At 57.9% G+C, this 15,229-nt stretch overlaps 1 protein-coding gene across 1 annotated transcript in view; it reads right to left on the reverse strand.

Moving 5' to 3' along the window:
* The window catches only part of LOC136392587 (phosphoinositide 3-kinase regulatory subunit 5-like), a 74,189-nt gene that overhangs the window by 4,317 nt on the left and 54,643 nt on the right, over nucleotides 1-15,229 (reverse strand). The window contains exons 6-15 of the mRNA XM_066364857.1: nucleotides 9,964-10,033; nucleotides 6,982-7,156; nucleotides 6,243-6,396; nucleotides 5,351-5,434; nucleotides 4,147-4,861; nucleotides 3,854-4,016; nucleotides 3,408-3,533; nucleotides 2,077-2,205; nucleotides 1,802-1,895; nucleotides 1,502-1,578 (exon numbers count right to left, since the gene is read on the reverse strand). Coding sequence (XP_066220954.1) covers nucleotides 1,502-1,578; nucleotides 1,802-1,895; nucleotides 2,077-2,205; nucleotides 3,408-3,533; nucleotides 3,854-4,016; nucleotides 4,147-4,861; nucleotides 5,351-5,434; nucleotides 6,243-6,396; nucleotides 6,982-7,156; nucleotides 9,964-10,033 — 1,787 coding nt within the window. The remainder of the gene's footprint in view (nucleotides 1-1,501; nucleotides 1,579-1,801; nucleotides 1,896-2,076; nucleotides 2,206-3,407; nucleotides 3,534-3,853; nucleotides 4,017-4,146; nucleotides 4,862-5,350; nucleotides 5,435-6,242; nucleotides 6,397-6,981; nucleotides 7,157-9,963; nucleotides 10,034-15,229) is intronic.

A 15,229-nucleotide genomic window follows, 5' to 3' on the forward strand; every position in this document is an offset into this window, starting at 1 on the left:
CCTCTCGGGCACTCCAAACTCAGCGTGTCCCGTGTTCATGATCTGCGCCTGCTGCACCTGCGCTGCTTCTGAGAACGCGGTACTGGTAGCCGCAGCAGACTGCTCACAGCACCCACATACAGTTCCCACTTCTTTTCTTTCCTGGTGCTGGCTGCCCACATTTCTGTCTCGGAAAACACCAGAGCCTCCTATTGGCTTTGCCACATCCCCTGCGGACCCTTCCACTCTGTTTCCCACAGAGCTGCCAGAGGGAACTTCCAAACCTCAAATCTGATCATGTCACACACATGCGCAGCACCGCCCCCAAACTACGCCCCTTCAAAGGATGCCCATTGCTCCTGGGACAGGACAGAACTCCCCTCCCCATAATCAAGGGCCTTGGTGTCCAGCCCGCCTGTCTCTTCAGCCTCACCTCATTACTTTTAATGTTCTGGTTCTCTTCCCCCTCGGGGCCTTTGAACGTGCTGTCTCCTTTGTCTGGAGAATACATCCCTCCCTTTTTAGCTTTAATTAATTCCCGGTTTCCTTTCCAATATCGACTCAATGTCTCTTCTCCAGGAGAAGCTCCCCTGACTGTCTTGGGCGAGTAATCCCCTTGGAGGATCTCACAGTGCCATGGGCCGCTCCTCCATCTGTTTGTCACGTTTGTCATTATACATCTGTGGGTTCATCTAACCAGTACCTGCTGTCTCCTCTAGGCTGTAAGCATTTTCTTCACTCTTGAGAACATACCTGTGCCTAGAATAACATCTGGGACAGAGTGGGTATCTACCAAACACCTGGCACACAGCTCTCGGGGTCAGTCTCTCCTGCGCACCTCCACGGCCACCGAACGGAAAACCGCCCAGCATCACTGTCCCTCAGCCCTTCTATCGCCTGGTCAGTGCTCACGAGGCTGACACCGTCTTGGCCATTTCCCCGTTTCCTCGTTCCCTGTCCATCTCCTTCCTCTGAGGAAGCTAAAGGGAGGGGCTGCCTTCCCTGCTCCCCCTGCTTCCCCTGCCCGGCAGAGCCTGGCAGGAGTAGGTGCTCACGAATACCTTCTGAATGGTTGAAGGAAAGAAGGAAGAAAGAAAAGGAGGCAGGAGGGCTCCCCCTTGGCGAGGTCAAGCCTCCCGTGGCCTGTACCCCAAGGTGTGACATGTTTAGAGACTCATGCCCTCTGGTGTGCTCATGGGCACCCCGTTCTTCTCCCACTTCAGAAGTCACTTCACTCCCTCTCACGCCAGTCCCACCTCCCATGTGCCCAGCCGGGCACGCTAGCCCGCAGAGCATGGCCTGTCCCTCGCTGGGCCTCTGAAAGCCCCACTCTTGTGCCCAGGCCCTGACACTTCGTGGAAACTGCCGAGCACATTCAGGTGGGCAGGCAGAGAACAGGGGTGGAGGCCTTCTGCGGCCTTCCAGCTTAAAAACTGGGGCCCAGGGCCCTCGGTGTCCGGCTCTGGGTGGGGAGGGTCAGGAGCGGACCCCAGACGAGCGCGGGCCCCAGCGTCGGCCTTACCTTGCTGTAAACGATCTGTAGTGTCAGAGGGACAGCCTCCCGGTCCCCGTCAATGCCCAGCCTCTTGCTGCCAGGACCTGTGCCACACGCAGACAGACCCTTCCCTCAGCGTCACTTACAGACCCCGGGGCTCGGCCTACTCTCCCCCCTCTGGCCCTGCTTTCTGGTGACCCCAACTCTCCAGGGTCACACTGTCCCGGGACTCTGCTCCTCTGTGGTCCTACCTCCCAGGGCTTCACCCTGGGGCTGCACCTGCCCCCACACCCCACCTGCCTCCCCCAGGACGTGGGCGGCACTCACCGGAAGCCTTGATGGCTCGTGTGGTAGCAGAGTGACCCAGCTCCAGGGACTGAATGAAGATCTCCGTGCTCTTCTTGCCGGTGATGAAGGTCAGCTGGAGAGGGCAGGACCCGAGCATCAGGGTGGGAACCCCCAGGCTCTTCCGGCACAGGGCGGGGGGCTGGGCGCTGCCACGGGGTGGGGACAGGACTCGCAGGCCCAGCCGGGCACAGGCTGGGCCCTGGCGATGCCGAGGGAGGGGGCTGCAGGGGGCGGCAGTGCAGAGGGCAGCTTACCTCTGTCTGATAGACCTGCAGCAGCACCGGCCGCGCAGCAAAGCGGCAGTAATAGAGCAGCATGTCGGCCAGGATGGGCAGCGAGGTGGGGGAGCCGTCCAGGGGCCGCGAGTCCGCCTTCAGGGACTGCTGGGTAGGGGGGGCCGAGTCAGAGGGACGGGTGCCCCGGGAACGGGAGACAGAGCAGCATGAGGGGAAGGAGGGACGTGCACACACGTGCAGAGCAGAGAGACTCGGAGGGAGAGAGCAGGGGAGGGGGCGCCAGACCAGAGCAGGAGGCAGAACCGTCAGGGAGCACCGCGGCCGGCCTCCACAGCTCTCCCTAACCCCGCACGGGCCGCCAGGAAGGCCTCTGGCGGAGCTGGACGGAGCTGAGTCGAGTTGAAGATGGGGGCTGCAGCCTAAGGTCCCCTGGACGCTCCTGAGGACCCTCCCTGTTCCTGGGGCGACCCCACCCTTGCCCCCTGGTGCCCTGTGTTCAGGTTCAGTCCTGCTTCCCACCTACTCTCTCTGCTCTTTTCCAAGTGCGTCTGGGTCCTCCATGGAGCCCTGTGCTCTGCTCTTTTCCAAGTGCGTCCCGGTCCTCCATGGAGCCCTGTGCTCTGCTCATTTCCAAGTGCGTCCCGGTCCTCCATGGAGCCCTGTGCTCTGCTCTTTTCCAAGTGCGTCCCGGTCCTCCATGGAACCCTGTGCTCTGCTCTTTTCCAAGTGCGTCCCGGTCCTCCATGGAGCCCTGTGCTCTGCTCATTTCCAAGTGCGTCCGGGTCCTCCATGGAGCCCTGTGCTCTGCTCATTTCCAAGTGCGTCCCGGTCCTCCATGGAGCCCTGTGCTCTGCTCATTTCCAAGTGCGTCCCGGTCCTCCATGGAGCCCTATGCTCTGCTCATTTCCAAGTGCGTCCCGGTCCTCCATGGAGCCCTATGCTCTGCTCATTTCCAAGTGCGTCCCGGTCCTCCATGGAGCCCTGTGCTCTGCTCATTTCCAAGTGCGTCCCGGTCCTCCATGGAGCCCTATGCTCTGCTCATTTCCAAGTGCGTCCCGGTCCTCCATGGAGCCCTATGCTCTGCTCATTTCCAAGTGCGTCCCGGTCCTCCATGGAGCCCTATGCTCTGCTCTTTTCCAAGTGCCTCCCGGTCCTCCATGGAGCCCTGTGCTCTGCTCTTTTCCAAGTGCGTCCCGGTCCTCTATGGAGCCCTGTGCTCTGCTCATTTCCAAGTGCGTCCCGGTCCTCTATGGAGCCCTATGCTGGACCCCCCCCCCCAACCCAGCCTTCTAAGCGAGGCCAAGTGCCCACAGCCAGCGGCCTCCGCTCCCCACCCCGGGGCCACTCACCTGGCACAGGACTTCCGGGGGCAGGTGCATGAGGCCCAGCACGTTGCGCTCGTACCAGGGGTCCAGCATGCCGAGGTAGTGAGAGATATCGTTGGTGCTCTCCTCCCACTGGGCCGCACCCAGCTCCTGAGACAAGGACCGGAGTCAGTCCCTGCTTCCCGGGAGGGCTGCCACACTAGCCCCAGGGCCTGGGGTAGCCCTGCAGCCCTAATCTGAGCTTCTCCCCGCCCTCTGACACGCCTGACAACTTTCAGTCTGTGTCATTCAGCAAAAGGCCACCCTCAGGTGCAGGGCAAGGATCACTCCTGGGAGCGAGGGCCATGCCAAAGGACGTGCCCTGTAAACACAAGTGATTGCTTCTTCCCATCAGCCCCCTTTCAGGACACTGGAACCTGCTCGTGTCTTGACTTCTTTCCCACCCATTTGGTCCAGGGTCGGGGACATACTGCGGGGCTGGCGTGCCTCGGGGAGTCCGTGGGCAGTGGGGCTGTCTGGCTCGGCGGGGCCGGGCAGGTGCCGGAGCTGGTCCCCTGGCCTCGCTTCACAGGCACGTAGAAGAACTGAAGCTTGAAGAACCGTGTGAGGAGGGGGTGATTGTTCTCCAGCCGCCTGGGAACCGGGAGACGGTGAGAGGAGCATGTGATTCCCCGTCGGCCCCAAGCCTCCAGCCGCAGACCCCTCCGCCCCACCAGCACCCGCTGCCCAGGGCAGGGCCATGCACCCCCATTCCGGCTCTTACCGCAGGTCGCTGTACGCCCGAGCGACCTTCCCCGAGATCCGGTCGGAGCCGAAGACCACGACACGTAGTGTGGAAGCCTTGGGGTCCTCGTCCCCGCTCAGGAAGGGGCGGCGGCGCCGGTGGCGCGCGGCGGGGGCCAGGAGCCAGCTGGGCAGCTGGGCGCAGAGCTTGGGCTGGGGCAGGGAGCGGGAGCGCTGGGCCCGCGCGGGGGGCAGCGGCGGGCTGTCCAGGGGGCCGCACAGGCTCCCCGCCCGCCGCAGGGGCTGCGCTGGGTCCGAGCCGCCCTCCAGGCCCCGGGAGTCCCTTCGCAGCACCAACTGGCTGGTGCTCTTGAAAAGCTTATAGATCCTGTTGAACTTCTGCCCGGGCCGGCGGTGGCCTCGGCGTACCCGACTGCCCGGCCCTTTGGGCCACTCCGAGGCGCTCTCTTCGCTGTCCTCCACGTAGCCACTGTCCATGCCGTCCGAGAGGCCCGAGACGAAGGAGGTCAGCAGCTGGCGGGAGAGGGCGGCCCCGCAGGCCTGCGAGGAGGCGAGGGACAGGGCGGAGTCCCCGGAGGCCTCCGAGCAGCTGGAAAGCAGGGAGTCCCTGTTGGCGCCCTGCCCGTCCGTTTCCAGGTCCTCTTCCTCCTCCTCCTCCTCCTCCTCGTCGTCGTCCCCCAGGGTCCCTGGCTGGAGCAGCTCCTGTTCCTTGAGCAGGATTTCCTGCAGGATGTCTGCAGAGAAGCAAGGGAAGGCCCCGGCTGGGGGTCTGGGCCCCTGGAACCCCCCTTGCTCACCTTTGGGAGAGGCGACAGGTTCAGACAGAATGGGCTTGGGGAGAAGCCGGCAGGAAGGTCGAGACCCGCCCAGAACTCAGGGCGCTGCCCTCTGCTCAGCCTAGAGCCTGCTCGGGTGTGTGTGTGTGTGGGGCGGTGTCGGGGGCTGCCACACAGGCCGGGAGGGGAAGAGGCCCAAAGGGGGTGGGGGCGTGGGGGGCACCGCTTCTGCTCGGGTGTGTGTGTGTGTGGGGGGGCATCGGGGCTGCCACACAGGCCGGGAGGGGAAGGGGGCCCACACGGGGTGGGGGCGTGGGGGGCGCCGCTTCTGCTCGGGTGTGTGTGTGTGGGGGGGGCATCGGGGCTGCCACACAGGCTGGGAGGGGAAGGGGGCCCACACGGGGTGGGGGTGTGGGGGCACCGCTAGGGCCCTGGGCCGCCCCTTACCAAAGCTGTCCTGGTTCCAGCTGTAGCTGTAGCACCTGGCAACGGGGATGGGGAAGGTGCGCAGCTTGCAGGGCTTCGCGGGGTCTGTGAGAACAGGGCGGGCGGAGGGTGAGGCCTGGGAGGCAGCCTGCAGGTGGGCCAGCCCGGGGTCCCTCGTCTCGGAGAAGAGCCCGGAGTCGGGAGAGGACTGGCCCGGCCCCGAAGCTGGGTGGGCCGAGGCCGAGCTGGGAGCTGGGATGCCCGCCTTGTCGCCAGGGCCTTCCTTCACGGGCACCACGTGGACGCCATGCCTTCTACAAGCTGTGTAAACGCGGCAAAGTCACAGACTTTGAGCCTCGATTTACAGGGTCCAAACAGGAAAACAATGGCACTGTCTCTCCAGGTGTTGTGAGAAATATTACGTCCCTTCCTCTAGACTGAGCTGTGGAGAGGAAGTTCCCAGGCTCCTTGGGGTGAAGGGTGGCCATGTGACAAAAGTGGGCGGAGGGGCCCCATGTCGATGTGATGCGTGCAGCTTCCCTATTATCTTCAGGGTAAAAAGAAAGCCCCTTGAGCGTCTACGGCCACGCCACCCTGAACGCGCCCGATCTCATCTGATCTCGGAAGCTAAGCAGGGCCGGGCCTGGTTAGTACTTGGATGGGAGAAAGCCCCTTGCCCTTGATTAGCGCCCTCTTTCCCTCTTCCCACGAGCCGCCACATGATGGCAACCTAACCCTAACCGTGCAGGCGGGAACAAGGCACGCATGGGGCCGGAGGAGCAATGAGATGCTGAAGACCATGGGTCCCTGGGCGACTGCGTGGAGCAGAACCACCCATCCAACCTGGACCGCTCACCGTGGGGGCCAGCGGAGACGAGGGGGAGAGTGGGCCCCACAACCTCAAGAGGCTCACCTAAGACACCAGGGAAACCGGCTTTCTCTCCCACCGCCTGCAGCTTGGCCCTGAGCCACTGCCGGGCCTCGGCAGAGTCCCTGATGTGGCATGCCGTCTCCTGGGCCTCCGCAGTCTCCGTGAAGATGTCCTCGAGCTCTGCCAAGGTCTTGGACTGGAACCCCGGGAGGAGAAAGGCTTGCTCTGGCACCACACGGCCTGGCTGCCTGCCGTCTCCACTGCCCAGGGTCTTACTGAGGGCGGCAGGGACCCATCCCCTGCCCAGCCTCCTCATCACCGGTCTCTACCCGGAGACCAGGGAGCCAGGCTGCCCCCGCCCCTGCCCCCCATCTCAGGAAATGCTCACAACAGAAAGCCAGAGCACTACAGAGTGGGGACGGACCTCAGAGCTCACCCCTGCAGCCCAGAGGGGAAGGGGCGGTCCAAGGCCACATGACGGGCCCGTCACAGAGCTAGGACTAGAAACCAGGTCTCCCAACTTCAGTCTAAATCTCCTGCCTCTGAAGCTCCGTGCCCACCCACCCTGGGCAGGACCCAGCACGTAAGAAACCATCCTGACGAGCCCAGCCCTCCAGCCCCTGCCCGCCATGTCTCTCAGGGCCGGGGTGGGGGTGGGGTGGGGTGGGGAGGCCAGCCTGGAGATGGGGCACTAAGATGGGGAAGAGAGGAGACCCTGCCTCTCCGGGGAAGCGCTCTGCCAGAAGGGGGCAGTGTTGGGCTCCAGGCCCCAGACACATACCTGCAGCCTGGAGTGCAGGCCTGGGAGGTCACAGTGCACCCCAAAGGTGGCCTGGAAGGCGTGTAGGAGCAGGGTGATGTAGGCACCGTGGGGCGAGAGCCCCGGCGTGCTCAGCTTGTTGGCCACGGCGAGGAACTCCGCCTGCACCTCCACGGGGTTCAGCAACAGCACAGTCCTGGGGGCAGAGAAGAGCGGCTGCGGGCACTGGGGGCACAGCCACCTCACACACCGGGGCTGCGGCCCGGTCCGGGGTCCCCTGACAGCCAGGCAGGCCTGAGGCCAGGACACGGGGGCGGTGGGCTCAAGGGTCCCAGTTTCATGAGAAAAGTTCACGGTCTACCTTTGAGCAGTGTTTGCTCAAAGTTTTTTTTCCAAAGACCTTTTAAAAACTGAACTTTCAAAAATAAATTTTATCTTCATTTTTATATAAATATCTTTTTTTTACAGGATGTCTGAATGGGTACGGGATTACTCAAAAGAGGACTGTGTTTTTGGTGAGATGACTTGAAGCCGGGAGATCATTTAGGGGAGGGAACAGCAAGGCAGACAGATGCCAGGGTGCAGGGTGGCCTGAAACTTCAGTCCGTGCCCCACTCCTCAAGACAAGGGTTGTGTGGATGGTGGCACCTGCCAGGAGGAAGGGGGACCAAGTCAGGGCTGCATCTGAGCCCTCTGCTCCCAGCGGACGCCTTTCCTAATGTGCCGAAGCCGTCACACAGGCTCCGGGAGCTGGGACAGTGTGTGTCGAGCTGCGTCCTCCTGCTGCACCCTGGACCCCTCCTGGGCGCCAGTGTTGAAGTGAGTGTATCATGAAAATTTCAAACAGACACACACACTAAGCGAGGAGCGTGCACCCCGAGGGTGCCGATCACCCAGTTAACGGTTACCAACACAAGGCTGTTCTCACTTCGCCCACACCAACCCTTGTCACTGAGTTTTCTCCAAGTGTGTTCGAGCCAGCACGGTGTCGTTATGGCTGCGAATGCGTTAGCACAGGCCCCTCCCGTCCACTCTCACTCTCTTGCCCATCGTGCTGGGTTTGAACCCGGTGCAAAGAATCTCCAGGCCAGTGGCGTTGCCTCTGTCCGGTCTCTGTGGACACGTGTCTGGAGCTGGGCCCTGGGATCGGCAGCAGTTGCCGTCAGGGTCATCATTTGGGGGAAGCTATCTTTTTTTTGTGTGTGTATTTTTTTTTTTCCTGAAGTTGGAAACGGGGAGGCAGTCAGACTCCCGTATATGCCCGACCAGGATCCACCCGGCATGTCCACCAGGGGGCAATGCTCTGCCCATCTGGGGTGTTGCTCTGTTGCGACCAGAGCCATTCTAGTGCCTGAGGCAGAGGCCACAGAGCCATCCTCAGCGCCCGGGCCAACTTTGCTCCAATGGAGCCTTGGCTGTGGGAGGGGAAAAGAGAGACAGAGAGGAAGGAGAGGGAGGGATGGAGAAGCAGATGGGCGGTTCTCCTGTGTGCCCTGGCCGGGAATCGAACCCAGGACTCCTGCACGCCAGGCTGACACTCTACCACTGAGCCAACTGGCCAGGGCTGGGGGAAGCTATTTTTGATTTCTCTCTTTATAAGAGGAAGGGGGCTGGCTCACGTCGGCAGCCCTGAACCAAGCCCCTCTCCTTCTCGGAGGGCTCGATCGTTGCTTCCATAGACACGTGCCGGTCCGGTATGTGTGGGACCTGACCAGCTATGCCTGTGCCTTTGCCACCTGCTCACTTTCTCTCCTGAAAAACTCACCATCATTCCCAACTTGCAGAAACCAGAAGGGAAGTCACTTCTCAGCTCTAAGAGCTTTCTACTCACCTCTCTGCACTTCAGTCCCCTGACTTCAAAAGAACACCTTTTCCATTTCCAGGTTAACGTGAGGATCGGAGGACAGAACGATAGTGATCGTGTTGCCCAAAGCTCAGTAAGTGCCGGGAAGATGGTGAATCGTCACCGTCCACCCACCTCAGCCGCTGGGAGGTATCTTGTTTACTTAAGTCCTTCTGTCTCTCTCAAAACTTACCACAGGCTTTTTTGTTTGGTTTTGACCTAGAAGGGACTGGACAGATGTCTGCCCATTGCTGTGAGTGTGCAGCGACCCCCTGGGACTGAGGATGGGGTGACTGGGGTGACTATAGTTTCTGCTGGCAGAGGCTGGAGTCTGGGCTCCCAGGTGTCCAGGCGAGACGGCACCCACATGCTTGATCTGCCACAGGTGCCCTGGAATGGGGGCTTCTTTTCTAGTGTTTGTCCAACCGCAGGCCGGGACCCATGAGTAGGTAGGGAAATCAATTTGGGGAGACACAGTCAGAATTCTCTTTTAAATAAAATGGAGTAGAATGGGACGGAGCCCGTGCTAGGGGGTAAGGGCAAGTTTTGTTTCATGAAACTTATTCTAGCTGTGTGTGTGTGTATGTGTGTGTGTGTGTGTGTGTGTGTGTGTGTGTGTACATGCATGTCAGGCTGTCATATCAAATGAGTTTTTTTGTTACAGATTCTGGCCAAAAATGTTTGAAAAATGCTCTTTTCATAACAGGCAGAAAGTCACTGTGGAAAGAGCAGGGGATTTTGAGCAAGACTGAGGTTCAAATCCTGGCTCACTTACTAGCTGTGTGACCTTGGGGAAGTTACTTGACCTCTCTGACCTCCAGTTTCTTCATCTGGAAAGAGGGGTAGAGTAAGCTCATAGGTGCCTAGCACCTTGCATGATCAGTGCGGGTGGTTCTTAACTCTTTTTTTTTCTCCCAGTCTCAGACCTGCTCAGGAATCTGATGGAAGACCCTCAGCCCAGAAAAGTGACTCTGTGCACAAAACGTCACCAGCAATTCCAGGGGTTTCCAGGAATTGTGGCTTGTGGGGGGGGGGTGTGCAGTGATGAAGGGAATGCCGGATGCGCGGGGTGGGGCGGTGCACCAGTGGTGAAACAGTGGAGGAGGCGTCCCCTCCCTTCCCGCACCCCCCAGTCTGTTCCTCCCTCCCAGGACACTCACACTGTGGAGCTGCGGTGACGCCGAATGGGTAGACCCTGCTCAGCCCTCACCAGCCGCTGGTAGGAGATTCCTACGCAAACAGACAGACAGGCAGACAAATAAACAGTTCACTAGCTGTTCCTTCAGCAAGCATGGCCCTGCACCTCCCAGGGAGCCTGGCACCGACAGTTCAGTTGGGAGTTCCCAGATGAGGTTCAGGACACGGGCAGATTAGACCTGAGCTCTACAGGGCCGTTCACAGAATGAGGCCCAGGCCCCACCGTGGCTCGAGCCACCTTGCAAAGCTTTGCTCTTCGTGGACTGCGGGCAGAGCACCCCAAAAGGAGAGCCAAGGCCGGGTCCCCTGCTGTCCAGCTGTCCCTGGTTCTGGCCGCTGCTCCCGGTCTCAGCCCCGGGCCCTGCGACGGGCACGGCGGGCACCCTGGACTGTTCACTGAGCCTGGCACCTCCCGCAGCTCTCTCCCACCCCTTGGTGGCTTGGCCTGGCTCCCCACAGCTTCTCGGGGACCACGGTCCTGCCTGCTGTCCCTTTCCGACTGAGCCTCTGCACCACAGCCCCCACGCCTCCCAGCCTTCCTCTTGGGCCTCCTCCACCTTTCTGCCTCCTCTGACTTCAAATGTGCAGAGAAGAAGTGAGCGGAAGGGTTTTCATTTTCTTTCCCTGCAACTTGGCTCAGTTCTGCAGCAGAAAGCTAGACAGACAGTCCCGTGCGGATTCAGTCCCAGGCCAGCGCCAGGCTCTGCAGGGGGTTAAACATTGCCCCCTCCTCCTGACAGGGGTAAGAGGAGCAGGCAGCAGGGAGTGGAGGTGGGGGGCAGCAGGGCCCCCCTAGACCGAGTGTGAGCTGGGAGCAGGAGGCGATCCCCTCGGAAAGGGCAAAGCCAGGATGAGGGTCTCCGACAGCTGTGAAAAGAAGGAGGGGCCATGATTTCTGTTCAGTACATGGAAGAAAATGACCAATTTATGCTATTCTAATTTAGCACCTGATTGCCTTGATTTAGGCCCTTTTGTTTGATGTTTCTTCTGTGTAATTGTGACATGCTTAGATGTTAAGGTTCTATCTATTTTGATAGGAAAGTCCCAAGCATTGACTATTTACTGTGGGGACTTGGAAAGCTGGTGGCCACTCACATACACAACAGGAAAAGACTCCCCTTGTTGCCCCACTCGAGTCCCCCCAGAAAATGCTGTAGTGGACAGGAACGCCCGCCCCCACAGGCTCCCCGAGGAAGAACACTCAGACAAACAGTCTTCTCTTGACTGTCCGCATGGGTAACCCACACCCCAGGGACTCTTGACCTCACCTCCCATTCTGCCTCTATTGACGAGGCCACACAGCTGGCCACACCCTGGGGGGGGGCGGAGTACAGCAAGGTGGCTCTCCCTCCACGTCAGGGTTCCTTCCACATGCCAACCATCGACTGACTTCCAATCCCACTGCCCCCTCAAACTGACCCCTGAAGTCGCAAAACCCAACGCCTCAACCTTATCATCATTCTCCTTGAATTGTCATTGGTTTTTTTTTTTTTTGACTCTTTGATACTGTTGACCACGGTCTCCTTGAAACTCCCTCTTCCCCATTTGTTTCCACAACACAGACCATCCTGTCACATCTTATATTTCTCTACCTGCTTGTTTGTCTGAGGGTACCTTAATCGTTGCACTTGGGGAGTGCGGCACAGTTAGAGCTGAGAGCTGCTTTACATCAGCTACGCTGACTCGTGTTACCTTGCCGTGCACCTGATTTGGCTGCTGGGGGACTTTTAGGAGGACACCTGTGCCCCTGGCACACCCTCGCCCTAAGGGAGTTATTTCCAGAGCTGAATATTCTAGAGACCAACAGTTCCCAAGTGAAGAACAGAGCATCAGATGAAACCCCAGCACCTCCTGCCCCCTCCCCCATATGTTTTTTAAGACATTAAAACAATGCTTTTTTTTTTGCCTGACCAGGCAGCAGCGCAGTGGATAGAGCGTTGGACTGGGATGCAGAGGACCCAGATTCGAGACCCCAAGGTCGCCAGCTTGAGCGCGGGCTCATCTGGTTTGAGCAAAAGCCCACCAGCTTGAACCCAAGGTTGCTGGCTTCAGCAAGGGGTTACTCGGTCTACTGAAGGCCCACGGTCAAGGCACATATGAGAAAGCAATCAATGAACAACTAAGGTGTCGCAACGCGCAATGAAAAACTAATGATTGATGCTTCTCATCTCTCTCCATTCCTGTCTGTCTGTCCCTGTCTATTCCTCTCTCTCTGACTCACTCTCTGTTTCTGTAAAAAATAAAAAATAAATGTTTTTTTTAAGACATTAAAAAAAAACCCTGGTAGGAGGCACCCAGGGTTGTCACAGTGGTCTCACGAACATTCCAGACCAGGCTTCCCTCATCTTTTGCTCCACCGTCCTTAGCAGGAGACATCGTCCGCAAGGTCATTGCATTGTCTAAGTGGCTGCTAGAGCGCCGGCCATCATGTCCTCATTCCAGTTAACGGAAAGGAGGAAGTCGGGGTTACAAAAGGTTTAAGCCACCGTGGTTTTAGGCTTTCTTTTATAGGCAGCTGACCCCTCCTAGCTGATCACACCCTGTGATTTCTGGAACCGCTGCCCCTCCCCCCCTGCCTTCCCCGGAGACTCCCCCTATGATATTGGCATATAATGAGAAATAGATACGTGTACTTGTTTATATATGTATATGTTCATCCTCAGTTCCTGCGACAGAGCTCCTGAAATCGTTGTAATTTCCTGAGTGATTGGGCAAGAGGAGCATCTTTTCTTATTTATAACAAGCCCCTTTCCACTGGACCTGAGTTTATGCTAATGAGGTGGCTCTTGATGGGTCCCCAGATAGCTTCCTGTGGAGGGACTGCTCACCCTTCGGAACCAACCATGTGACTGTTAGAACTCTCAGCCCTCCCACAGCAACCTATAGAGATTGAGCCAATCAACAGCCAAGATTTAATCAGTCATGTCTGCTTAAATAGAACTCCCACCAAACCCCTGAGCAACGGGGTTCAGAGAGCTTCCACGCTGGTGAATGCATCCACACTCCAGGAGGGTTGTGCACCCCACCTCCATAGGGACAGCGACTCCTACATTCAGGACCCTTCCAGACTTCTCCCTAGAAGTCCCTCTTCATGTGGCTGTTCATCTGTGTCCTTCATAAGAAACCAAAAGTCAAGTGCTTTCCTAAAACAGTGCGAGCTGTCTCAGCAAATTATGGAACCCGAGGAGGGAGGTATGGGAACTGACCCGCAGCTGTCAAAAGTAAGGGAGACCTGGACGTGTGACTGGCACCTGAAGTGAGGACAGGTTTGCGGGCTGAGCTCTTTTCCTGTGGGGTCTGTGCCAGCTCCAGGTAGCTCGTGTCAGAACCGAATCGAATCATTGCACACGAGCTCGTGTCTGGAGAGTTAGAGAACTGGTTGGTGTGGGACAAAGACACCCCATGCACCTGGTGTCAGTGTTCTGTGAGTATAAATAGCATGGACCCTCACCTACTAATCATATAACAAGATCAAAGCCAGTTGACTTCTCTTGTAGGGGCGTAAACACTTCATTTCATAACCAGAGACAAAAAAGATGCAAATGTTTGTGATGAGTAATGTCTGCACCAGTTGATAGGCAAAGACTGACCTCGTCCAGGTTTGTTCCTGATTGACAGGAGGTCCGAGGGTGGGAAGGCACTCAGGGAAAGGAGAAGGGGCAGAAAGTGCTTGGGAGCCAGGACGGCTTTCGGTAGAAACACAGCATTATGCACTGTGAGGATGCAGTTTTTTGAGCCAAAGAATATGGTTTTTTGACTGGAGCAGACATAGGTTTAAGTGGTAGAGCTCTTGTTAGCTAAGTGACCATGGGCAAGCTACTTAACTGTCTAGCCTTTAGTTTTATCATCTGAAAGATGGGAATACTGTCCAGGGGGGTGTTCTGAGGATAGATGAGACTGACTCTTAGCAGTGTTTAATGCACCAGAATCACACAGTTAATGCAGCCATCACCATCACCGTCACTATCACCGTCAAAATCAACATCACCACCACCACCACCACCACCATCATCACCACCATCACCATCACCACCACCATCATCATCACCACCACCACCATCATCATCACCACCACCATCATCATCACCACCATCATCATCATCACCACCATCATCATCACCACCACCATCATCACCACCATCACCATCACCACCACCACCACCACCTCCATCACCATCACCACCACCATCATCATCACCATCACCACCACCACCATCATCATCACCACCATCATCACCACCATCACCATCACCACCACCACCACCACCTCCATCACCACCACCATCATCATCACCATCACCACCATCATCACCACCACCATCACCATCACCACCATCACCATCATCATCACCACCACCACCATCACCACCACCACCATCACCATCACCACCATCACCATCATCATCACCACCACCACCATCACCACCACCACCATCACCATCACCACCATCACCATCATCATCACCATCACCACTACCACCACCATCATCATCACCATCACCACCACCACCATCATCATCACCACCATCATCACCACCATCACCATCACCACCACCACCACCACCTCCATCACCACCACCATCATCATCATCATCACCACCATCATCATCACCACCACCATCATCACCACCATCACCATCACCACCACCACCACCACCTCCATCACCATCACCACCACCATCACCACCACCATCACCATCACCATCATCATCACCATCACCACCATCACCACCACCATCACCATCACCATCACCACCACCACCATCATCACCATCACCATCACCATCACCACCATCACCACCACCATCACCATCACCATCATCATCACCATCACCACCACCACCATCATCACCATCACCATCACCATCACCATCACCACCATCACCACCACCATCACCATCACCATCACCACCACCACCATCATCACCATCACCATCACCATCACCACCATCACCACCACCATCACCATCACCATCATCATCACCATCACCACCATCACCATCATCACCACCACCACCACCACCATCATCACCATCACCATCACCACCACCACCATCACCATCATCATCACCACCACCACCACCACTATCATCACCACCACCACCATCATCACCATCACCACCATCATCACCATCACCATCACCACCACCACCATCATCACCACCACCATCACCACCACCACCACCACCATCATCACCACCACCACCACCACCATCATCACCATCACCA

Source organism: Saccopteryx leptura, chromosome 2, assembly GCF_036850995.1.
Source record: "Saccopteryx leptura isolate mSacLep1 chromosome 2, mSacLep1_pri_phased_curated, whole genome shotgun sequence".
Classification (NCBI taxonomy): Eukaryota; Metazoa; Chordata; class Mammalia; order Chiroptera; family Emballonuridae; genus Saccopteryx; species Saccopteryx leptura.